The sequence below is a fragment of the Bos mutus genome, chromosome 10 (genome assembly GCF_027580195.1).
Source record: "Bos mutus isolate GX-2022 chromosome 10, NWIPB_WYAK_1.1, whole genome shotgun sequence".
Classification (NCBI taxonomy): Eukaryota; Metazoa; Chordata; class Mammalia; order Artiodactyla; family Bovidae; genus Bos; species Bos mutus.
Genome location: NC_091626.1, coordinates 79,978,569 through 80,006,358, shown reverse-complemented (window position 1 = coordinate 80,006,358; position 27,790 = coordinate 79,978,569). Strand labels below are relative to the sequence as shown.

The 27,790-nt window shown below is 37.7% G+C and overlaps 1 protein-coding gene across 1 annotated transcript; it reads right to left on the bottom strand.

Moving 5' to 3' along the window:
* Positions 1-19,198: 19,198 nt before the first annotated feature.
* On the bottom strand, positions 19,199-20,137 carry LOC102287011 (olfactory receptor 4F3/4F16/4F29). The gene has a single exon (XM_005908772.1). It carries the CDS (start codon positions 20,135-20,137, stop codon positions 19,199-19,201), a length of 939 nt encoding a protein of 312 aa, XP_005908834.1.
* Between the last annotated feature and the right edge of the window lie 7,653 nt (positions 20,138-27,790).

Here is a 27,790-nt window from a genome sequence, read left to right as displayed (position 1 = left end):
AATGCATGCATGCTAAGTCACTTCAGTCATGTCCAACTCTGTGCAACCGTATGGACGGCAGCCCTCCAGGCTCCTCCATCCACAGGATTCTCCAGGCAAGAATACTGGAATGGGTTGCCGTTTCCTTCTCCATGATCCACAGATATTTCTGTTCATGGAACATGCAAAATATTCATAAATGAAAAGTAAGTGGTCTAAAGGCTTAGATATTAGTCTCTGATGCTAGTATAGATTTATTCTGACTCACTTTCAGATAGCTTAGCAATACCATCTTATTTAATTACCCCACTTCTCTAAGCATTCTTATGTGGGCATAACTGAAAAGATTATAACTAGAATCATTAACATAGGGGAGGACCTAAATCATTGTAACCTAGAGGCCAAAGGGAGGATCAAGGCTACATACACAAGGTGCAACTTTAAATATGTGCAACTGTGTAAATTCTAAAACCTGTTTTGGGCATCCTTTTGAGGACTTCATGAATGGCTGTCTCACTCCTCTCCAAACCCTCAGACATAATTTACTTCGGATGATTATTTACAACTGTTTACTTCTGCTTACTACTTAGGAAAGATAGAAATTATTATGATTCACCATATAATGATATTTTATACATATGAAGGCATCCTTGATAGCTCAGTTAGTAAAGAATCCACCTGCAATGCAGGAGACCCCAGGTCAATTAAGGGATAGGCTACCCACTCCAGTATTCCCTTGTGGGCTTCCCTTGTGGCCCAGCTGGTCAAGAATCCACCTGCAATGTGGGAGACCTGGGTTAGATCCCTGGGTTGGGAAGATCCCCTGGAGAAGGGACTGGCTATCCACTCCAGTATTCTAGCCTGGAGAATTCCATGGACTGTATAGTCCATGGGGTCACAAAGAGTCGGACACAACTGAGCGACTTTCACTTCACTATGCATGTGAAAAATGCCAAAGAAGTCATCAACTAAATCTTTGGTCAGTGACTAAATGACAATTTTTCAGTATTATACCTCTCCTTAATCTTACATGCAGGATAAATACTTTTTATTACTAATGACATCTCCTTTTTCAACTCTTTTAAACATATTAGTATATTTCTTGTCTTCTTTACTGTCTACACATATTTCTACTTCCTTAATGTGTTAATGAATCTTGGTTGTAGGATATTGAAAAGAGTCTATCTAATCATATATATAATACAATTATTTCCTGAAATTTGCATGACATACTTCTATTTATTCTGATCTCATATTGGCTTTAGAAAGCATTAATATTATATATATATAATATATTATTTAATTTATACATTATAGCTGTGCTATGCCCTCTGAAAATAAAATACAGTATGTAGGAATATCATTATTCCTCACAGTTAGCCATATGAGTTATAAACTCACCTGAATCAAGAATGCACCTACTCTCTCATATAATTTCAAATAAGACAATTTCTTCAAATTGTTTCCTACCAAAATGCTGTTACTTTTTAACCCTGTTTTATTAATAATTTCCTACAGAATACAAAATCAAAGTTTATAACATTAATTTCCTTTTTCTAAAAGTTTACAGCCTCTAAAAAGTCTTTCACCTCTTTTGTTTCACGGTAGCAAGGTAGAGCATAGGAAAAAGGAATATGATCCATATTTTGCAGATACAAAATAAGGACTCAAAGAGATTGAATTAATTGCCTAATTTTTCATAGCTAGGTGTCCAATACAAATCTGATTCTTTCAATTGTTTTAAAGATGCAATGGATTAAAAAGTACTGGAAGAAAATGCCAAAATTTTAACAGTTGCTTTCTATGAAGAGGCCATGGATGATAAATTTTCTATTTTGAATGTGTTTTTCTCTTTAAAGAAAAAATATTAATTTACAAAGCGAGTTGACTCCAGAGTCCAGCGCTTTTCACTACACTATTCTATAAGTCACTGACAACCTAAAGACAAAGTAACTTCGAGGGTGTGAGGAAGTGCTTTTACTTCCAAGGTACTTGACAGGTAAACGGGCTGCCTGCAAAGACTTGACAGGCAGAGGGTCTTTGGTGTCTGCCACCTCATCTCCAGCTCCTCTACCATCTCTTGTCATACTGCCTTCTGCTCCTGCTCATTTTCTACTTCTCTCAGACAGTCCCTGGCAGTCCAAGACCACCACTATGACATCCTCACCAAGATCTATTCTCTTCCAAGTTCCTGGCCTCCAAAGCATCCTTTCCAGACCCTTTTCAATTAAGCCATTTACATGTTGAGCCACTTCTACATGAAGGGCTAGAGGAAATCAATGCAGTCACCTAGGTTTATATAAAACCCAAATCTAACAACTGTCACAAGATTTTTATTTCAGTTATGTGAAAGTCGCTCAGTCATGCCAGATTCTTTGTGACCCCATGGGCTATACAGTCCATGGAATTCTCCAGGCCAGAATACTGGAGTGGGCAGCCTTTTCCTTCTCCAGGGTATCTTCCCAACCCAGGGGTCAAACCCAGGTCTCCTGCATTGCAGGCAGATTCTTTACCAGCTGAGCCACAAGGGAAGCCCTTTTAGTTGTATATGTCCCTAATTGTGCCATGAACTTCCCTGGCAGCTCAGTGATAAAGAATCCATCTGTCAAACAGATGATGTGGATTCTATCCCTGGGTCATGAAGATCCCCTAGAAAAGAAAATGGCCACCCACTTCAGTGTTCTTGCCTGAGAAATCTCATGGACTGATTAACCTGGCGGGCTGTAGTCCATGGGATCACAAAAGAGTTGGACATGACTTAGCAACTAAACAACAACCTGTGCCATGTTTCTGGAGTATTTCAGGTTGCTATAACTCTCCCACCTTTTTATTTTCTTGACAGAGCAGTATGTGTGATCTCAGTTCCCCAACTAGGAATTGGACAGCTGAAGGCCCATGTGGTGGAAGTACAGAGTTTTAACCCCTGGGGAAGCCCATACAGTTCTCCCACTTTTAGCCCACCCTCCTTGCACATCAGAAAGAGACATCAACAACTTGACACCCAAATTATGCTATGCTGCCTATACCTGATCTTCTGAGCTTTTCACATGAGAAATGTATTTTACTGCATTCCACTGTCTGTTTCATCTGTGTTGCATCAAAAGCAACACAAGTGAATCTTCTCAGAGCCCTAGAAATGACTCATTTCCAGTGATGAAAATGTTATTAACCCTATTTGCAAAGAAGAGCAGTAAGAACCAGGAATCTCTCTTACCTGAGTTAAGCTGTCTATTTTCCTCAGATGGTAGATCAATTCCTTCCAAATTGTGTGAGAAGATAGCAAACTTCCAATTATATGAGCTATAATTTCTAAAAGAAAAAAAATAAGAGTTTCATGGATTCTGAGAACCAAATGACAGAAAGTGAGAGTTTATAAAACACAGAAATGGAAAACATCACTTAGGAATTTATCTACCATGAAAAATTAAAAGGACATAGAGCATAGGGGAATAGAAAGGAATAAGGCATAGAAAAGATAAAAATATCATGCTTTTCCTCCTCCCTCTTTTCCAGTCAAAATTCCACTCCTCATTCACCATGCAGTTCAGCATCATCTCCCCAGCACCCTTAGCAAAAGTCATAGTGTTATACATCTTGCTACTCCTTTCCATGCATTGCCCAGAATACATATGGAACAAATACGTCAAATGACAGTAAAACTGTAGATTAAGTTAAAGGGAGAGGAAATTACTGAGCAATCACTGCAGAGAGGCCCAAGGATAGGGTGGATTAATTTTGGATCTGCTAAACAGTAAAACATTTGTTTTACATATGTTTTGCATGATAGTGCTTGAAATAGAAACATTTTTCTAGGTTCAAGAAAGGACAGTTTCACTCTGATTGAGACTACAAACCTTTCTGAAACAAAGAGCTTAATATTGTTTTCCTCAAGTTAAAAAAAAAATCTAATTATCATATGGTGGCCAAGCATTTGTGTGAGTCTTGGGAATAACCAGCCCTTCATTCATTGGATATTCCTGTGAATTATGCCTCAGAGTCCATCCTGATTTTCACCTGGGAAATAAAAAGAACAGAGAAAAGAAAGTAGCTTCTTGGTATCAAATTTAATGGTGTCTTAAACTGATGTACAGAAATATTTTTGCTTTAACATGAATCAGTACAGTAGATATAACCAAGAAACCCAACACCTTAGAATGCTTGAGAATCAGCAGGAAATAGAGTATTTTTCTACTCTAGTACTTTCTAGAGGTTTCATAGCAAAAAGACACTCTTTCATGAGAAAAGGAGGTAACAGCAAATGAGAAACCACGGACCATAAGGCTATCTCTTATATCAGCAATTTTGGCTCACTAAATCCCTTTCAGTCCCACAAGATTCAAAATCCAGGGCTCTGGACTACAGACATGTTTCATCAGAGTGTTGTCAAGTTATAAAATATTAATGTTAATTACTGCAATTTAAAAGGAATTGTTGCCAGAATGTTCTGAAAATAGATACACCTTTTACAAATAGACAGCCTTCTTTGACCTATAAAAAGGTTTATTATTTGTTCAGTTGCTCAGTCAGGTCCAACTCTTTACAACCCCACGGACTGCAACACGTCAGGCTTCCCTGACCTTCATCATCTCCCTGAGCTTGCTTAAACTCACATCCATTGAGTGGAGATGCCATTCAACCATCATGTCCTCTGTCATCCCCTTCTCCTTCTGCCTTGGATCTTTCCCAGAATCAGGGTCTTTTCAAATGAGTTGGCTGTTCACATCAGATGGCCAAAGTATTGGAGCTTTAGCTTTAGCATCAGTCCTTCCAATGAATATTCAGGACTGATTTCCTTTAGGATGGACTGGTTGGATCTCCTTGCTGTCAAGAGTCTTCTCCAACACCACAGTTCGAAAGAATGAATTCTTGGGTGTTCAGCCTTCTTTATGGTCCAATTCCCATATTCATACATAACTACTGGAAAAACCATAGCTTTGACTATATGGGACTTTGTGGCCAAAGTAATGTCTCTGCTTTTTAATATGCTGCCTAGGTTTGTCATAGCTTTTCTTCCAAGGAGCAAATGTCTTTTAATTTATGGCTGCAGTCAACATCTGCAGTGATTTTGGAGCCCAGGAAAATAAAGTCTGTCATTGTTTCCATTGTTTCCTCATTTATTTGCCATGAAGTGATGGGACCACATGCCATAAACTTTGTTTTTTGAATGTTAAGTTTTAAGCCAGCTTTTTCACTCTTCTCTTTCACTTTCATCAAGAGGCTCTTTAGTTCCTCTTTGCTTTCTGCCATAAGGGTGGTGTCATCTGCATATCTGAAGTTATTGATAGTTCTGCCAGCAATCTTGACTCCAGCTTGTGCATCATCCAACCCAACATTTCGCATGATGTACTCTGAATATAAGTTAAGTAAGCAGGGTGATAATATACAGCTTTGATATACTCCTTTCCCAATTTGGAACCAGTCGATTATTCCATGTCTGGTTCTAACTGTTGCTTCTTGACCTGCATACAGATTTCTCAGGAGGCAGGTAAGGTGGTCTGGTATTTCCATCTCTTTAAGAACTTTTCAGTTTGTTGGATTCACACAGTCAAAGGCTTTAGCATATCAATGAAGCAGAAGTAGATGTTTTTCTGGAATTCTCTTGTTTTTTTCTATGATCCAATGCATGTTGGCAATTTGGTTTCTGGTTCCTCTGCCTTTTCTAAATCCAACTTGAACATCTGGAAGTTCTTGGTTCATGTACTATTGAAGCCTGGCTTGGAGAATTTTGAGCATTACTTTGCTAGAGTGTGAAATGAGTGCAATTGTGTAGTAGTTTGAACATTCTTTGGCATTGCCTTTCTTTGGGATTGGAATGAAAACTGACCTTTTCTAGTCCTGTAGCCACTGCTGAGTTTTCCATATTCACTGGCATATTGAGTGCAGCACTTTAACTACATGATCTTTTAGGATTCAAAATAGCTCAGCTGGAATTCCATCACCTAAAGAGACAAATCAAAAAAAAATATTGCTAAGACTGAGTTTAAAAGGAAACTGCATTTGGCAAAACTAATACAATTATGTAAAGTTTAAAAATAAAATAAAATTAGAAAAAAAAAAAAAGGAAACTGCATATGAAGACCACATAGCTCATGTTTTCTCCTAATTTTATGGTTTCAGGGCTTACCTTTAAGTCTTTAATCCATTTTTCATTTTTTAATATGTAGTGTGAGAAAATGATCTACTTTCACTTTTTTTTTTTTTTTACACGTAGTGGTCCAGCTTTCCCAGCACTGTCTTTTCCCCATTGTATATTCTTGTCTCCTTTTGCCATTTGCTGTTATTATTTAGTTGCTTTGACTGTATATGCATGGGTTTGTTTCCAGGCTCTCTATTCTGTTTCATTGGTCTATGTTTCTGTTTTGCACCATTATCATGCTGTTTCGATTACTATAGCTTTGTAGTATAGTTTGAGGCCATGCAGTATGATACCTTTAGCTTTGTATATGTTTCTCAAGATTACATTGAATATTCAAGTTCTTTTATGGTTCCGTACAAATTTAAGAATTGTTTATTCTAGTTCTGTTAAAAATGCCATGGATATTTCAATTAAGATTGCACTGAATCTGTAGACTTTCTTGGGTAGTATGTACATTTTAACAATATTAATTCTCCAAATCCACGAACACGAATCACTTATTTGGGTCATCTTCAGTTTCTTTCAGAGAAGGCGATGGCACCCCACTCCAGTACCGTTGCCTGGAAAATCCTTCTAGTTTTCAGGTCTTTCACCTCCTTGGTCAAATTTATTCCTAGGTATTTTACTATTTCTGATGCAACTGTCAATAAGATTGTTTTCTTGATTTCTTAGGATTATTGTATATAAATGCAGCAAATTATGTATATTAATTTTGTATCCTGCAACTTTACTGAATTCATTTATTCTACTGAGTTGGTGCAAAAGTGATATTAGTTTCAGACACTGGATTTTAAATCATCACTGCTAGGCTCAAACACATCTTTATTCATCAGAATAGGAACCATTACAATCAATACATTTTTGCCAATGAGAAATAAGTTTATTTCTGTATTGTTTATTCCTGTAGCAAAAAAAAAAATCCATGCCTCAGGATTCTTTGAACTCTTGGAAAGCATTTTGTGCATCATCCTGCTGGTTGTGGAAGCATTTTCCCTGCACAAAGTTGTCAAGATGCTTGAAGAAGTGGCAGTTGGCTGGTGAGAAGTCAACATAATATGACAGATAATGCAAAACTTCATAGCTCAATTCATTCAACTTTTGAACAGTTGCTTGTGTGAAATGCAATCAGGCATTGTCATGGAGAAGAAACTGGCCCTTTCTGTTGACCAATGCTGGTTGTAGGCATTGAAGTTATCAGTGCATCTTATGGATTTGCTGAGCATACTTCTCAGATGTGATGTTTTCATGGGGATTCAGAAAGCTGTGATGTATCAGACAGGCAGCAGACCACCAAACAGTGGCCATGACCCTTTTTTGGTGCAAGTTTAGCTTTGGAGCTTCTTCTCATTCTAGCCACTGAGCTAGTCATCACTGACTGTCATATAAAATTCACTTTTCATCCCACATCACAATCAGATCAAGAAATGGTTCATTGTTGTTGCATAGAATAACAGAAGATGACACTTTAAAATGATGATTTTTTTGTTTTGATTTTGCGGTTAGCTCATGAGGCATCCACTTATCAAGCTTTTTCACCTTTCCAATTTACTTCAAATGCCAAACAACCATAGAATGATCAGCATTGAGTTCTTGGACAACTTCTTGCATAGTTGTAAGAGGAGCAGCTTTGAGGAAGCATAAACAAAAAAAATCCTGAATATTGATTACATCTGAAGGGGAAGCAGATAGAAGTGAGGAGAATAGGTGCAATGATGGATGGGTTAGTAGGTATCATGCTTTCTAACTAAATATGTGCTACATTTTTGTAAATATGTAATATTTGATAACAAAAGTAAGAAATTTTTAATTATATCAGCAGATAATATTTTTCAATTTTTCAGTTTGTAAAGATTCAAATTATATATCCACCTTTTCCAAAGGTGGGAACAACTAGTCCTCTAATTCACTGCTGATGAGGAATTTTAAATTGACACAACCATTTTAGAGGGCAATTTTACAATATGTAATGAAACCCTATGAATATATTTTAGCAACAATTTCATTTCTGTTAAGTTGTCATGAGGAAGTAATCAAAGCCATATATATATATATATATATATATATATATATTTTTAGTACATCGTGAGAAGTGTTGGACTGGAAGAAACACAAGCTGGAATCAAGATTGCCAGGAGAAATATCAATAACCTCAGATATGCAGATGACACTACCCTTATGGCAGAAAGTGAAGAGGAACTAAAAAGCCTCTTCATGAAAGTGAAAGAGGAGAGTGAAAAAGTTAGCTTAAAGCTCAACACTCAGAAAAAGAAGATCATGGCATCCGGTCCCATCACTTCATGGGAAATAGATGGGGAAACAGTGGAAACTGTGTCAGACTTAATTTTTGGGGGCTCTAAAATCACTGCAGATGGTGACTGCAGCCATGAAATTAAAAGACACTCCTTGGAAGGAAAGTTATGATCAACCTAGATAGCATATTGAAAAGCAGAGACATTACTTTGCCAACAAAGGTCCGTATGGTCAAGGCTATGGTTTTTCCTGTGGTCATGTATGGATGTGAGAGTTGGACTGTGACAAAGGCTGAGTGCCAAAGAACTGATGCTTTTGAACTGTGGTGTTGGAGAAGACTCTTGAGAGTCCCTTGGACTGCAAGGAGATCCAACCAGTCCATTCTAAAGGAGATCAGCCCTGGGATTTCTTTGGAGGGAATGATGCTGAAACTCCAGTACTTTGGCCACCTCATGCAAAGAGTTGACTCATTGGAAAAGACTGATGCTGGGAGGAATTGGGGGCGGGAGGAGAAGGGGACAACAGAGGATGAGATGGCTGGATGGCATCACTGACTCAATGGACGTGAGTCTGAGTGAACTCCAGGAGCTGGTGATGGATAGGGAGGCCTGGCGTGCTGCGATTCATGGGGTCGCACAGAGTCAGACACGACTGAGCAACTGAACTTAACTGATACACACAAGGAAGTACATCAAGATCTTTCATAGAGGTATTGTTGGTAACTGGTTCAATCCCTGGATTGAAAAGATCCCCTGGAGAAGGGAATGGCTATGCACTCCAGTATTCTAGCCTGAAGGATTCCATGGACAGAGGAGCCTGACAGGCTATGGTCCATAGGGTCGCAAAGAGTCAGACACGACTGAGCAACTTTCACTTTCACTTTAAAAAATTGGAAACAAATGTTAACAATAAAGTATTCATTAAAGCAATATAGGTGGCTCAGACGGTAAAGAATCTGCCTGCAATGCAGGACTCCCAGGTTCAATCCCTGGATCAGGAATATCCCCTGCAGAAGGAAATGGCAACCCACTCCTGTGTTCTTGCCTGTGAAATCCCATGAACAGAGGAGCCTGGCAGGCTACAGTCCATGAGACTGCAAAGAGTCAGACATGACTTGGCAACTAAACAACAACAAAGCAATATAACTCTTATCTATTCACTATATTACCAAATAGCCATCAATTCTAGCCACATACTATAATACATCAACATGAAAAGATTTACATCATATCACATTGTTAAGTGAATTGTGGAACAGTGTGATATTACACTGTATAATTTTTAAGTGTATAAACAAATATCTTGAAAGAAACATAACAAAATTTTTACCATTATATTTGAATGGGATTATTTTTGGTGATTTTTTTTTCTTTTCTTCTTTGTGTTTCTCTATAGGTAAGCTTCCTTTTTTTTTTTTTTCCCCTAATTTTTGACTTAGCAGTATTTTTTTTAATTGGAGGACAATTGCTTTAAAATGTTGTGTTGATTTCAGCCATGCAACAATGTGAATCAACCATAAGGGTACATATGTCATATGTCACCTTCCTCTTGAATCTTCCCCCAACCCACCACCCCATCCCACCCATCTAGGTTGTCACAGAATACCAGGTTGAACTCCTTGTATTATGCAGCTGCTTCCCATCAGCTATATATTTTATGCATGGTATGTATGTCAGTGCTACTCTCTCAATTCTTTCCACCCTCTCCTTCCCCCACTCTGTCCACAAGTCTGTTCTCTATGCCTGCATCTCTATTCCTGCCCTGAAAATAGGTTCATCAGTACCAGTTTTCTAGATTCCATGTATATGCATTAATATATGATATTTGTTTTTCTCTTTCTGACTTATTTCCCTCTGTATAACAGGCTCTAGTTTCACCCACCTCACTAGAACTGACTCAAATTCATTCCATTTTATGGCTGAGTAATATTCCATCATATGTATGCACCACAGCTTTTTAATCCATTCATCTGTCGATGGCCATCTAGGTTGCTTCTTTGTCCGAGCTATTGTAAATAGTGTTGTAATGAACATTGGCGTACATGTGTCTCTGAAAAAGTTTATTTTAATGGTTGTGCTAAATCTATTAGGTTTTCCCATCCTTTTCCATTCCTTGTGATTCAGAAAGAAAGAGTTGTTTCTTTCTCCCTTTCAGCTTTTATTTACCATTGCTCTATGCACAAACAATTATTGACTTCCTACTGTAGGTCAGGCAAATATTATTGACTTCCTACTATAAGTCAGGCATCCCTCTAGGTACAAAGAACAAAAAAATTTTACTTTCCACTTTATGAAACTTTTTCCTATGGAATGAAACAAAAATAATGAACAAAGCAATATTTCAAATAGATTTTAAAAATATGAAGACATTTTAAAAAGCATATGGTCAAGAATAAGTAGAGTCTTAGAAAGGCAAGAGGGAACTTCCTTAGATAGGATGTCTCTTCCTGGCATTGCCACTCAAGCTGATATCTGAATGATGAGCAGGAACCAACCCTATGTTTACCTAGGTGAAACTCCAGGCAAGTGGAGGAAAGGGCCAGTGTATGGGTCTCAGACCACAAGCCTGGTGTATTCAAGCAAGAGAATGTCCAAAATGGCTAATAAGAGTGAAAAAGGCTCAGCGAAGCTGACAGAGTCAAATCTTTTCAGTCTTCATGGACCCTGGTTAGGCAATGAGGTAGAGTAGATACCCATGCCCTGACATGCTGTGGCATTGATCTACTCTTAGCCTCTAGAGCTTTCCTGGAACTTCTCTCCTTCCAAGGCATGCACTTACCTCAGAAGAACAATTGTAATGGCCTCTAACTCCTTTCCAAAATGTTCACAAATTCATGGATCCCCTCTCCTCAAACCTTTTTGTTGAGTCTGCCCACCTTACCACACCCCTTACTTGCTCACGGTGATTTTTGCCTCAGAGATCCACTGTCCTTTCTTACAGTTGATTTTTATGCTTCTAACAGTTTTCTACAGATCCTGGCACAGGATTTAGAATATAGAATGGATTCATGTATATGTGTGGCTGAGTCCCTTGGCTGCTCACTTGAAACTATTACAACATTGTTAATCAGCTATACCCCAATACAAAATGAAGTTTGTTTTAAAAAGAATATAGTGAGCATTCAGTAACTTATGTAATTTTCCTCATAACCAAATTTGCTTGTTAACTTCTAGCACATTAAAAAGCACCATAGAGGGCATAGAAGGAACCTACCTCAAAATAGTAAAGGCCATATATGATAAGCCTATAGCAAACGTTATTCTCAATGGTGAAAAACTGAAATCATTCCCCCTAAGATCAGGAAAAAGACATGGGTGTCCACTGTCACTACTATTAGTAGTGACATAGTTCTGGAAGTCCTAGCTACAGCAATCAGAGAAGAAAAAGAAATAAAAGAAATCCAGATTGGAAAAGAAGTAAAGCTCTCCCTGTGTGCAGATGACATGATACTGTACATAGAAAACCCTAAAGATAGTATCAGGAAATTACTAGAGCTAATCAGTGAATTTAGCAAATTTGCAGGATACAAAATCAATACACAGAAATCACTTGCATTTCTATACTGTAACAATGAAAAATCATAAAAAGAAATTAAGGAATCAGTTCCATTTACCACTGAAACAAAAAGAATTAAATATCTAGGAATAAGCTTACCTAAGGAGACAAAAGGACTGTACACAGAAAATTATAAGACGCTAATGAAAGACATCAAAGATGACATAAATGGAGAGATATTACATGTTCCTGGGTAGGAAGAACCAATATTGTGATAATGTCTATACTACCAAATGCAATCTACAGATTCAATGCAATCCCTATGAAATTACGAATGACATTTTTCACCGAACTAGAACAAAAAATTTCACAATTCACATGGAAACACAAAAGACCCCGAATAGCCAAAGAACTCTTGAGAAAGAAGAATGGAGCTGGAGGAATAAACCTTCCTGACTTCAGATTATACTACGAAGCTACAGACATCAATACATTATGGTACTAGCACAAAAACTGAAGTATAGACCCATGGAACAAGATAGAAACACAGAAATAAACCCATGCACCTATGGTACCTTATTTTTGACAAAGGAGGCAAGAATACACAATGGGGCAAAGACAGCCTCTTCAATAAATGGTGCTGGGAAAACTGGACAGCTACATGTAAAAGAATGAAATTAGAACACTTCCTAACACCATACACAAGGATAAACTCAAAATGGATTAAAGACCTAAATGTAAGACCAGAAACTATAAAACTATTAGAGAAAAGCATAGGCAGAACACTTGATGATATAAATCAAAGCAAGATCCTCTATGACCCACCTCCTAGAGTAATGGGAAGAAAAACAAAAGTAAACAAGTGGGACCTGATTAAACTTAAAAGCTTTTGCACAGCCAAGGAAACTATAAGCAAGGTGAAAGGACAACCCTAAGAATGGGAGAAAATAATAGCAAATGAAACAACTGACAAAGGATTTATTTCCAAAATATACAAGCAGCTCATACAACACAATGCTAGAAAAAAAAAAAAAAACAACAACAATCAAAGGGTGGGTAAAAGACCTAAACAGACATCTCTCCAAAGAAGACATACAGATGGCTAACAAACACATGAAAAGATGCTCAACATCGCTCATTATTAGAGAAATGCAAATCAAAACTACAATGAGATATCACCTCACATGGGTCAGAAAGGCCCTCATCAAAAAGTCTATAAACAATAAATGCTGGAGAGGGTGTGGAGAAATGGGGATGATCTTGCACTGTTGATGGGAATGTAAATTGATACAGCCACTATGGAAGACAGTATGGAGATTCCTTAAAAATCTAGGAATAAAACCACCACATGACCCAGCAATCCCACTCCTAGGCATATACCCTGAAGAAACCAAAACTGAAAGAGACGCATGTGTCTCATTGTTCATGGCAGCACTATTTACAATAGCTAGAACATGGAAGCAACCTAGATGTCCATCAACAGATGAATGGATAAAGAAGTGGTGGTACATATACACAATGGAATATTACTCAACCATATAACGTAATGCATTTGACCCAGTTCTAATAAGGTGGATGAACCTGGAACCTATTATACAGAGTGAAGTGGGTCAGAAAGAGAAAGATAAATATCGTATTCTAACATATGTATACGGAATCTAGAAAAATGGTACTGAAGAATTTATTTACAGGGCAACAATGGAGAAACAGACATAGAGAATAGATTTATGGACATGGAGAGAGGGGAAGAGAAGGTGAGATGTATGGAAAGAGTAACATGGAAACTTACATACCATATGTAAAATAGAAAGTCAATGGGAATTTGCTGTATGGCTCAGGAAACTCAAAAAGGGGCTCTGTCTGAACCTAGAGGGGTAGGATGGGGAGGGAGATGGGAGGGAGTTTCAAAAGGGAGGGGATATATGTATACCTATGGCTGATTTATGTTGAGGTGTGACAGAAACAAAATTCTGTAAAGCAATTATCTTTCAATAAAAAATAAATTAAGTTTTAAAAAAAAGCACCATAGATAATAAAGAGGATGTTGTATATATATATACATTATATATATATATATATATATATACACAGTGAAATATAACTCCACCATGAAAATTAATGAAATAATGCCATTTGCAACAACATGGATGGACTTTTAGGGCATTATGCTAAGTGAAATGTCATACGGAGAAAGACAAATACTGAATTATATCACTTATATGTGGAATCCAAAAATTATAACAAACTAATGCATATGACAAAAAAAAAAAAGCAGACTCACAGATATAGAGAACAAACTAGTGGTTACCAGTAAAAAGAGGAAAGGGGAAGGAGCTGTATAGGAAAAGGGGATTAAGAGTTACAAACTATTGTGTATAAAATAAGCTGCAAGGATATATTGTACAACACAGGGAATATAGCCATTATTTTATAATAACTATAAATGAAACATAACCTTTAAAAATTGTGAATCAGGACCACCCTGGTGGTCCAGGGGTTAAGATTTCACCTTCCAATGCAGGGGGTGCAAGTTTGATCCCTGGTCACAGAGCTAAGATCCCACATGCCTTGTGGGAAAAAAAAAAAAAAACACCATAAATCAGAAACAATATTGCAACAAATTCAACAAAAGCTTTAAAAATGGTCCACATCAAAAAATCTTTTTAAAAAATTATGAATTATATCCTTCAATAAAAAATAAGTAAATTTTTTAAACTGTCTCATTATATTATATAACATATAATATTGTAGTATATGTTGTACATCAACTATACTTCAATTTTAAAATTTTTTAGAATTTTAAATCTTAAAAAGAACCATAGATAACCAAGACAAGCTTCATAAAACTATTGAAGAGCATATAAGAATTCAATTGATGGCTTAAAAACTTAAACATAAGACATGATGCCATAAAACTCCTAGAAGAGAACATAGGCAAAATATTTTCTGACATATATCATACCAATGTTTTCTTAGGTCAGTCTCCCAAGGCAATAGAAATAAAAATGAAAATAAACAAAGAAGAGAGTGAAAAAGTTGGCTTAAAATTCAGCATTCAGAAAACTAAGATTGTGGCATCCGATCCCATCACTAGACAACAAGAAAAAAAATGAGCAACTCAAACCAAAAAAAAAAAAATGAACAGAAGACCTAAAGAGACATTTCTCCAAAAAATATCCACAAATGCCCAGTAAGCAAATAGTTGGGGAAACAGCGACAGACTTAATTTTGGGGGGCTCCAAAATCACTGCAGATGGTGACTGCAGCCATGAAATTAAAAGAGGGGAAGAAAAGCTATGAGCAACCTAGACAGCATATTAAAAAGCAGAGACATACTTTGCCAACAAAGACCCATCTAGTCAAAGCTATGGTTTCTCCAGTAGTCATGTATGGATGTGAGAGTTGGACTATAAAGAAAATTGAGCCCTGAAGAACTGATGCTTTTGAACTATGGTGTTGGAGAAGACTCTTAGAGTCCTTTGGAATGCAAGGAGATCAAACCAGTCTATCCTAAAGGAAATCAGTCCTGAATGATCATTGGAAGGACTGATGTTGAAGCTGAAGCTTCAATACTCTGGCCATCTGATGCGAAGAACTGACTTATTGGCAAAAGACCCTGATGCTGGGAAAGATCTAAGGCAGGAGGAGAAGGGGACGACAGAGAATGAGATGGTTGGATGGCATCACCGACTCAATGGACATGAGTTTGAGCAATCTTCAGGAGTGGGTGATAGACAGGGAAGCCTGGCGTGCTACAGTCCATGGGGTTGCAAAGAGTCGGACACAACTGAGCAATTGAACTGAACTGAACTGAAACAAAGGTGCCTAGTCAAATTTACAAGCCCCTGCACAACAAAGGAAATCTTAAACAAATGAAAAGACAAACTACAGAAAGGGAGGAAATAATTGCAAACATGCAACCAACAAGGGCTTAATTTCCAAAATATACAAACAGCTCATACAATTAGACAACAAGAAAAAAATGAACAACCCAAACAAAAAAATGAGCAGAAGACCTAGAGAGATATTTCTCCAAAGAATAAACACAAATGTCCAATAGGCACATGAAAAGATCCCAACATCACTAATTATTAGAGAAATGCAAGTCAAAACTACAATAAGGTACTACATCACATTGCTCAGAATGGCCATCATTCAAAAGTCTACAGTAACAAATGCTAGACAGAGTATGGAGAAAAGGGAACCCTCGTACACAGTTGGTGGGAATGTAAGTTGGTGCAGCCACTGTGGAAAATAGTAGAGTTTTCTTAGAAAACTGAAAATAGAATTATCTTATGATCTAGCAATCCCACTCCTGGGCATATATGCAGACAAAACTCTAATTCAAAAAGGTGCATGCACTTCTATGTTCATAACAGCACGAGATGGACATGAGTTTGAGCAAGCTCCAGGAGTTGCTGATGGACAGGGAAGCCTGGCATGCTGCAGTCCATGAAGTCACAAAGAGTCAGACACAACTGAATGACTGAACTGACTGATTCACAAGAGCCAAGATAGGTAAACAACCTAAATGTCCATAGACAGAGGCCTGGATTAAAAAAATGTGGTACATGTATACAATGGAATAAACTCAGTCATAAAAAAAAATAGCAAAGTACTGCCATTTGCAGCAACATGTATGCAACTAGAAATTATCACACTAAGTGAATTAAATCAGAAAGACAAAGAGAAATGCCATATGATATCACTTATATGTGAAGTCTAAAATGAACCTGTCTGTGAAACAGAAACAAAATCAGGGACATGGAGAATAGACTGGGGGTTGCCAAGGGGGAGGCGCGTGGGAGAGGGCAAGAATGGGAGTTTGGGGTTAGTAGATGTAAACTGGTATGCATAGAATGGATAAACAAGGTCTTACCGTATAGCACAGGGAACTATATTCAATACCTGTGAAAACTATAATGGAAAAGAATGTGAAAAAGAATGTATATGCATGTATAACTGAATCACTTTGCTGTACAGCAGTAATTAACACACTATAATTACACTATAGGCACAGTGTGCTCTGTCGTGGACGACTCTTTGTGGCCCCATGTACTTCTAGCTCACCAGGCTCCTCTGCCCATGGAATTTTCCAGGCAACAATACTGGAGTGCCGTTTCCTACTCCAGGGGATTTTCATGACCCAGGGGTCAAACCTGTGTCTCTCACGTCTCCTGCATTAGCAGGCATATTCTTTACCACTAGCGCCACTATACTTCAATTTTTTAAAAAATAAATTTAAAAAAGAATGCAATTTGAATACAAGAGAAAAAGTATAGAATGAAAATTGAATTGTGGCATTTTGAGGTCTCTTTATCCAAGGAATTCAATAATTTAAAATACTCCTTTTGGGAAAAGAACAATTTCTTGATCAATGACTGATGAAAACAGAGTTAGGAAAGAAATAATCTGCAGTAACATGGAAGAAGTTTGTCAAAACTGAGAAGTGGTTTTAATGTTTTATTTTATTTTATTGAACAGGTACGTATATAACACTATAGACCAAGAATTGCTTTAAGCACTTTGCAAGTATTAATTCAGTTAATCCTTACCACCTTATGATAAGTATGAAAGGTATGAAAGTACCTTTAGCCATAAGGAACTGCTATTTTTGTATGTCAATAACAGTCAAATAGAAATTCCAGATGATTCATTTTACAGATAACAGAATTTAGGGATAAAGAGGTTAAACAATTCATGCATTATTGAAAAAGCAAAGCTAAGTTTTGAATTCATACAGTCTGGCTCAGGAGTCTGCACTTGTAACCATGTCACTGAAAAGAAAAGAGTTACCCAATTCTGAGGAGGCCTACTCTGGTGGCTCAGTGATAAAGAATCTGCCTGCCAATTGGGTTTGATCCCTGGATCGGGAAGATCCCCTGGAGAAAGAAGTGGCAACTCACTTCAATATTCTTGCCTAGAAAATCCCATGGAGAGAGGTGCCTGGAAAGCTACAGTCCATGGGGTTGCAAAGAGTTGAACATGACTTATACAACTGAGCACAACAACTCTGAGGAATTATAGGTGACTTCAATATAATTAAAGCGAAGATTAGCACTAACTGGGTCATTGTCTTTGCCCATTACCTGGTTTCCATTGTTCAAATCTCCAGACGATACAGGAACAAAGATTTTGGGAAAATTGTAGTAGTTACAAGGCTTAATTCATACTTACTGTGTGCATTAGCTGAAATGCTTATACCCCAGTGATCTGATTTTAGGCTGATATTGTGATTTTTTTTTAAACTCAAAAATAATTCAAAATAACTTTAACTCTTTTATTTTATTGAAGGGCAATATTATATCGAAGGGAAGAGATAGCCAAAAATAGCTCTTTAAAATCCCCTTTTTACCTTTCATCTGTTTTTTCACACGTTACAGCTGAAACACAACACCATGGATGCTCTACTTACTAGTTTAATTACTACACACACGTCTCACTACTGAACTTCAAAAAAAAAAAAAAAACTATCCTGAATAATTTCAAATTTTGTCATATTTCCAAAGCACTGCTCTTCAGATTCTGTATCACAAACCCCAAAACTCAATCTGACAAGTGAGGATCCTCCTCAGAATCCAGAGGGGGGAAAGAAATAAAAGAGACCAGTCCAAATTCATTTTTATGAAGGAGACACAAGAAAATGTGGAAATAGTCCTGCATTAATATATTTTATTCTGTCACATTGCACAAGAAAGAATACCATATTTTTCTTGGTTATGGGCAGAAATCACATTAAGAACATTCTTAGTTCAGTTCAGTTCAGTCGCTCAGTCGTGTCCGACTCTTTGCGACCCCATGAATCGCAGCACGCCAGGCCTCTCTGTCCATCACCAACTCCCGGAGTTCACTCAGACTCATGTCCATCGAGTCAGTGATGCCATCCAGCCATCTCATCCTCTGTCGTCCCCTTCTCCTCCCGCCCCCAACCCCTCCCAGCATCAGAGTCTTTTCCAATGAGTCAACTCTTCGCATGAGGTGGCCAAAGTACTGGAATTTCAGCTTTAGCATCATTCCTTCCAAAGAAATCCCAGGGCTGATCTCCTTCAGAATGGACTGGTTGGATCTCCTTGAAGTCCAAGGGACTCTCAAGAGTCTTCTCCAACACCGCAGTTCAAAAGCATCAATTCTTCGGTGCTCAGCCTTCTTCACAGTCCAACTCTCACATCCATACATGACCACAGGAAAAACCATAGCCTTGACTAGACGGACCTAATTCTGGACATTGGTAATTAAACTAGTAAGTAAAGCATCCATGTTACTATGTTTCACTGATTCACATCTGTGGCATGGGTGGGGAATAGTAGGGTTGTTCATCTTTTTTGATATCAAAATCACTTAAAACAGCTTCCTGAAACTCAACATCTGACTGAATATCCTCCTCATTGCCACCTTCATCTCTTTGTTCCTCAAACTGTAGATGGCAGGATTCAGAAATGGAGTAATAACTACATCAAAAATAGCAAGGAATTTATCCACTGGTACTGTGGGAAATGGCCATGAATATACAAAAATACATGGGCCAAAAAATAAGACCACCACCACAATGTGAGCTGATAGTGTAGAGAGGGCCTTGGACAAGTCACCTGAGGAACGTTGCCAAACAGTGGCCAAGATGAACATATAGGAGGTAATCAGAATGAAAAATGTTCCCAGGGAGATGAAACCACTATTGGCAGTAACCACAAGCTCCAGTCTGTAAGTGTCTGTGCAGGCAAGCCTAATAAATCGAGGAAGATCACAGTAAAAGCTGTCCACTTTATTGGGGCCACAGAATGGTAGGTTTACAACAAATAGAATCTGGATGAATGAGTGGATGATCCCAATGGTCCAGGCAGCAACCGAGAGTGAAATACAAGTTCTGAAGTTCATGATGATCAGGTAATGGAGAGGCCTACATATAGCGACATAACGGTCAAAGGCCATGGCAATGAGCAGCACCATCTCAGTTCCTCCAATAACATGAACGAAGAACATCTGAGCAATGCATCCTTGGAAAGAGATTACTTTTCTCTCTTTGAAAAGATCAGATATCATCTTGGGAGCTGTAATGGAGGAAACCCACATGTCAATAAAGGAGAGGTTGGCTAGCAGGAAGTACATAGGGGAGTGTAAATGGGAGTCAGAGGTCACTGTGAGAACAATGAGGAGGTTTCCTAAAATGCTTGTTACATAGAACACAGAGAAAATTAGAAAGAGGACAAGTTGCATCTCCAAAGAACTGGTGAGTCCCACCAACACAATCTCAGACACCACCGAACGATTTCCTCCCCCCATGGTCTCAGTCACTTTGGGCTCCAAATTTCCCTGAAAAAATAGGAAAAATAAGAAATTTGGATTACTGGCCATATTACTCAGGGTTCCAATGGAGAAGCAGAACCACCAGGAGATACTATACCAAGAGATCTGTGACAGTGACTTGATCTTACTGATCCTGCAGAAGCGGATTCAGCAGTCTCTACCAGTCTATCGTCCTTGCATCTAATGCTGTAGTTTGAAGTCCACAGGACAGGCAGTGAGGAAAGGAAGATGGATATAAAATGGGGAAGAGCAAAAATGAACCGGAACCCACAGTCAAGAACTAAAGACTGCACAAATAACAAATGCTGGAGGGAGTGTGGAGAAAAGGGAACTCCTACACTGTGCAGCCACTATGGCAAGCTTTGTGGAGGTTCCTTAGAAAACCAAACATAGAGTTGTCATATGATCCAGCAACCTCACTCCTAGGTGTATATCCATAGAAAACTAATTCAAAAAGATACATGCACCACAATGCTCATAGAAGTGTTGTTTATGACGGCCAAAATGTTGTGTATACACATACACACAATGGAATACTACTCAAATGAAAACCTGCTTCATGTGTCTTGAAACGTTCATTTATCACAGCCCAGTTTAAATGCCGCTCATAAAACCTCCCCAATTCTCCTAGCTAGAAAATAAATCTTCTTCCCCTCATTTCCCATAGCACTTTGTATTTATCACAGCACCTTTAGCCCTGTGGTGCAGTTACATGTGCATGACCTATTTCCTTTGTTTTCAAGCACTAAAAGGTGGAGCTTTCTGTATTTTCATCTCTGTCGTGAATAGTTCCTTGAACAGTTTCAGAGGGCAGAACAGTCAGTTCTAGAAAATCAGTATGTGTTTGTTGAATTAATTTTAATTAATTCCTTTGTAATTTCAATTTAATTGTTTAATGTAAGATCATTTAGAAGATGAAAATGAAGGAAACATACAAGGAGAAGAAATTGAAAGATGGTGAAGGATAGGAAGAAGAAAGCTTTAATGATAAATAAAGGAAACAAAAAATTAAGCAAAGGAGTAAGAAATAGAGAAAAACAGAATGATGAAAGAATCATGTAGAATAGAAAGAGGAAAGAAAAAAGAATGCTATAGAAATTTCCGTCAAATTCTGACTAGAGACTCACAGGCCTAAATGGAAAAACACAGAAAAGGAATTTAAAATTAGCTTACATCTTGAATGTTCCAAAGAGCCCTAGAATTTTCCTTCTCAGAAAATATTTGACAGAAAGCCCCATGGATGGATATAGCAGATCCTCAATTTGAAACTAAAGTTTTTCCTCATTCTTCTACTTCTTTCCTAAAGCAATATTTTCCTAAAAAATATTCCACGCTTCCTTACCTTCCACCACTCACCTATTCCTGCTCCAAGTGCACAGTGATGCAATATAACTCGCTATTTCTGAGTTTTTCTCCCAGTGCCAGGCTGTGAGCTCATGGGAGAGTGAAATGGTATCTTTTTCTCTGTACTCCCAGCTCCCCAGACAATGCTGGAAACATAACAGAAGCTTAAGAAGTGGTTTTTGTTGAATGAAAAAATGGATGTACAGATAATGCAGATATCAAGTTTCTCTAATATTTCAGGAAGACTGGGGTTCAACTCAAAAAATTAGAATATTCAATCTCAGCAGTCACTTTAAAATTTTTCTCATCAGTCATTTAGTATAATAACTGAGTAAATGGTCACTGTAGAAGGAAAAAGCGTACAATCCCTGCTTCTTTGGCAACTACAGCCTATTTGCATACTTTTATTTGCTTGGTCTATGTAGAAGACGTCTTGGGAAACCAGGGCCAATGCTGCTACCAACTCTGGAATGTATGTTTATCACCAAACTAATGGGAATCAAGAGTTAAACATAAGCATCCCGTATGTATCCTATGTGCCTTCAAATCATGCCTGACTCTCTCACATCATGGTTCTTATCCTTGAACTTGAGTAGAGTAGAGGAAATCAATGAATCAATGCTATCTGATGTTACATTAGACACTGATCAAGAGTTGAAGGATTAACCAACCTAAGAACAATTAATTTTTCTTCTCATTTCAAGTTTAAGAAAAAATATATCATTTTTGTCCAGGCACCTTCTTTGTCCCCACTTAAAGACCAAGGTAGTTTTCCTGCCAAGTATTTTTTCAAGCTTGGCACCACTGACTCAACTACTGTTCCCAACTCTTTCTCTTCTGGATGTTTTCTTCCACACCACAACTAAATCACAGTTTGAAATCTCTAGTGATGATTTAGTTTTCAGGAGATATCTTAGTTGACAGAGCGTAGCAATCTGAATGAATTTGTTCTGCCGATTCTTCTCACCCACCTGATCTCTAGCAGACCTAAAATAGCTGCATCTTCAGAAAAATCACATCTGGCATATGGAGCTATTGAAATCTCCCCAAAGTAGAAAAGAGGTAGCTAATTAATAACACAGAGGTTAGTAAAAAGTGGTACCAAATAGAACACGGAAGGCCAATATGACTTTAATCTGTGTGGAGAATGGTCTCAGAGAATAAGACTGATTTTCCCAGAGTAACATAGGAGGAGGCAGTTAATGAGTCACCTAGGGGAAGAGATCCCTCATGCATACACAGGTTTTATCAGATTATTTTCCTAACCCAGGACTTGAGGTGAAGGTAAAGTCCTAAAATATATGAAAATATTGGGCCATCTCTGGCAGATTCTAGTGGTTAAGAATTCCTGCTTTCACTGGAGAGGGCATGGGTTCAATCCCTGGTCAGGGAACTAAGATCCCATCCCACATGCTGCATGCAGCTTCCCCCTCCCCCCAAAAAATTATGAAAATATCTTTTAAGTAGTTTTTAGTGAAAATCATTTTTATTATTCTCACATCCGCATATATTATTATAAGACAGTCACAAACACACACAATTTATTTCCCAGATACATGCATTTGGGGAAGTTGAAAAAAGAAAAACACAGAAAACTACTGGAGCTCATCAATGAATTTGGTAAAGTTACAAGATACAAAACTAAAACACAGAAATCTCTTACATTTCTATACACAAACAATGAAAAATTAGGAAGAGAGATTAAGGAAACAATCCCATTTATCATTGCATCTAAAAGAATAAAATACCTTGTAATAAATCTACCTGAGGGCTTCTCTGGTGTCTCAGATGGTAAAGAATCCACCTGAATTGCAAGAGACCAAGGTTTGATCCCTGGGTAGGGAAGATCCCCGGAAGAAGGAGATGGTAACCCACTCCAGTATTCTTGCCTGGAGAATTCCATGGGCAGAGGAGCCTGATGGGCTACAGTTCATGGGGTCGCAAAGGGTCGGACACGACTGAGTGACTAACACTTTCACACTTCCAAGGAAGTAAAAGACTTGTACTCAGAAAACTATAAGATGTTAAAAGAAATCAAAGATGACACAAACAGATGTAGAAATATACCATGTTCTTGGATTGGAAAAATCAACATTGTGAAAAAATAATTGCAGTACCCAAAACAATCTCTAGATCCAGCACCATCCCTATCAAATTATCAAGGGTATATTTCACAGAATTAGAACAAAAAACTACATTTTTTATGGAAACACAAAAGACCCAAATAGTGAAAGAAATCTTGAGAAATAAGAATGGAACTAGAGAAATCTGGCCCCCTGACTTCAAATAAAGCTGCTGCTAATCGCATCAGTCGTGTCAGACTCTGTGCGATCCCATAGACAGCAGCCCACCAGGCTCCCCCGTCCCTGGGATTCTCCAGGCAAGAACACTGGAGTGGGTTGCCATTTCCTTCTCCAATGTATGAAAGTGAAAAGTGAAAGTGAAGTCGCTCAGTCGTGTCCAACCCTCAGTGACCCCGTGGACTGCAGCCTACCAGGCTCCTCTGTCCATGGGATTTTCCAGGCAAGAGTACTGGAGTGGGGTGCCATTGCCTTCTCTGGGACAAAGCTTCTCTCAGACAAAGCTACAGTAATCCAAGCAGTATGATACTGGCACAAAAGCAGAAATATAAACCAGTGGAACAGGATAAAAAGCCCAGAGATTAACCCATGCATCTATCGCCACCTAATCTATGACAAAGGAGGCAAGAATATACAGTGGAGAAAAGACAATTTCTATAATAAGTGGTGCTCGGAAAACTGGACAATTACATGTAAAAGAATGAGATTAGAACACTCCCTAACACCCTACACAAAAATCAACTCATGGAGACTTCCCTGGTTGTCCAGTGGATGAGAATCTGCCTTGTAGTACAAGGGACAAGGGTTTGGTGTCTGATTAGGGAACTAAGATCCCAAATGCTTTGGGCAACTAAGCCCATGAGACTCAACTAGAGAGTCTGTGCATCACAACTAGGACCTGAGACAAATAAATAAAAATTTTTTAATTTTTTAAATAATAAAATTTTAAAAATAAACGCAAAGTAGATTAAAGATCTAAATGCCAGATAATATAAAACTCTTAAAGGAAAATGTAGACAGAAGAACACTCTTTGACATAGATCAGAGCAAGATCTTTTTCAATCCACTTCCTAGAGTAATGAAAATAAAAACAAAAATAAACAAATGGGACCTAATTAAGCATAAAATCTTTTGCACAGCAAAGGAAACCATAAACAAAACAAAAAGATAACCCTCAGAATTGAAGAAAATATTTGCAAATGAAGAAAAACAAGATACTATTTTTGAAAATATACAAACATCTCATACAACTCAATAGTCAAAAAAAAAAGCCCAGTCAATAAATGGGTGGAAGACCTAAATAGACATTTCTACAAAGAAACTATACAGATGGCCAACAAAAAAATGAAAAGATGCTCAATATCACTTATTATTAGAGAAATGCAAATATTTATGAATGTCCATCAACAGAGGTATGGATAAAAAAGATGTGGTACATATATACAATGGAATATTAATCAGCCACAAAAAGGGGTGAAACTGGGTCATTTGTAGTGATGTGGGTGAACCTAAAGTCCGTCATACAGAGTGAAATAAGTCAGAAAGAAAAAAACAGGTATTATATGTCAACACGTATATGTGGGATCTAGAAAAATCTATGGTACTGATGATCCTATTTGCAGAGCAGGAATAGAGACACAGACGTAGAGAACAAACTTGTGGACACGATGAGGGGAAGGAGAGGGTGCAACAAACTGAGAGTCAGGTATCACTGACATGTGTACACTGCCATGTGCAAAATCGATAGGTGGCGGGAAGCTGTGGTGTTGCATAGGGAGCTCAGTTCAGTGCTCTGTGATGACTATAAGGGTGAGATTGGGGTGTGGTGGGAGAGAGGCTCAAGAGGGAGGGGAAATATGTATACTTATACCTGATTCATGCTGTTGTACAGCAGAACTAACTAACACATTGTAAAGCAATTATACTACAATTTAAAATTGTATCTATTTTGGGGTGGGAAGAGATGTTATTTTGGCTAACTTCTGCATTTCAAATCAAAGAAAATTTTCTTAAACTGAACATTTAATAAACATTCGTTTTAAAAAAAGTAAAGTGCATAATATCAATATTTTAAAATAGAATGTATTAGCATATTAAGGTTTATGCTATGTAAATATAAAAATGTCAATAATATGAGCCACCAATTAAAAAAAAAAAAAGGAATGAAATTGGGTCATTTGTAAAGACGTGGATGGACCTAGAGAGTGTCATATAGAGTGAAGCCTGGAAGAGAAAACAAATATCATATATTAATGCATATATGTGGAATCTGAAAAATTAGTATAGATGATCTTATTTATAGAATTAGACAGCAGAAATAGTGACACAGACAGAGAACAAATGTATGGATACCAAGGAGGGGGTGCGATGAATTGGGAGATTGGAATTGACATATATACACTATTGATACTATGTATGGAATAGGTCACTGAGTAGAACCTTTTGTATAGCCCAGGGAATTCTATTCAATGCTCTATGGTGACCTAAATGGGAAGGTAATCTACTCTAGGAAGTCCCTAGGGTAAATAGGGACTTCCAGGGCAGTCCAGTAGTTAAGACTCTGCACTTCTAATGCAGGGAGCGTGAGTTGAGTCCCTGGTCAGAAAACTAAGATCCCACATGCCACATTGCACAGCCAAAAAAAAATTTTTTTTAATTAAAACATCAGAGCTGGAAAAGTAAATATGGTTATTTTAGAGACATACATTTATATTTAGCAAAAAAATATTTGTAGCAGGTATGACTCTTGGTCCACAAATTCAGGGATACAAGAAATACCGTGTTGCCTTATTTTCTTTCAATCATCTGAAATCTGACTTTGAGCCCCATTCTGCCAGGCTGCTGGAGAAATGCCATTCCATCCACTATTTGGATTCCCAGTTCCCAAGCTGTGCCAAGATCTGGTATTCCTTCAGTGCTGAAGCATGAGAGAGTTTCTCGGTCATCTACTTAGATTGCTTTAGAAGCCCTTATTCCAACAGATTGTGGTCCCTTCTGGCTCAGCATCTCACCTCTACTGTGCCCACTTTGAGCAGTGGAGTCAGAAGCAAAGCTATGAGTCCCAATGCCTGGGACTCTAATAAGCACAAATCCCAGGGACTCTTATCCTTTTCCAAGTTTCCTGGTATCTTTTCCTTTTCTCTCTCTGTTCATTTATTCTTCTCTTTCTTACCCCTTCAGGACTTAAACTCAATGGAGGTTATCAAAATTTGTATTTATAGCCTACAATAAATATCTGAAGCAAGGAATTTCTATAAGGCCCTGGATTGGAAGATCAGAAATAAATACATGGCACAATGCAAGTGAATACTTCCAAAAATTATCCTACCACACATTAAAAACCCAGTGGAATAGCTTTTCTTATTTAAAAGACTTGGCTCTGAATAGCTTTTGACTATTTCAAAAAATAAGCGATACTTTGAATCAACTCCATCTTCTATGGACATTCAGAAAACGCTATGACCCTGGGATAAAACTAGCAAGATTCATCCTTAAATTACAAAAAAAGTAATGTTGTCTTGGAAATATGAAAACACACTTTTTATTTTACAAGTGCTATAGTGACTGTCTTAGTTCAGACAAAGTGGAAATCAGCTGATATAAAAGAAGTTACTGATGAATATATGAATAATCACTTCAAATCTCTGGGAAGTAATGACTTGAAATTTTGAAGTGACTGGATTTTTAAAGTATTATTTTGGAGCAGAGGTTGGCAAACTATGGCACATGGGCCAAAGCCAACCTGCTACCTGATACATATATATAACCCTTTCTGCATTTTTAAGTTTGAAGGGAAAAAAAAAATCAAAGACCAATATTGCATGCCATGTGAAATGATATGAAATTCAAGTATCATTGTCCATAAGAAAAACTTTATTGGAACATGAAAAAAATCTATTATGATATGTAATTCAAGTGTCATTTTCCATAAATAAAAGTTTATTGGAACATGAAAAAAATCTATTTTTTATTTTATTTATTTTTATTTTACTTTTATTACAGAGAAGGCAATGGCACCCCACTTCAGTATTCTTGCCTGGAAAATCCCATGGACAGAGGAGCCTGGTAGGCTGCAGTCCATGGGGTCACCAGAGTAGGACACGACTAAGCGACTTCGCTTTCACTTTTCACTTTCATGCATTGGAGAAGGAAATGGCAACCCACTCCAGTGTTCTTGCCTGGAGAATCCCAGGGACGGGGAAGT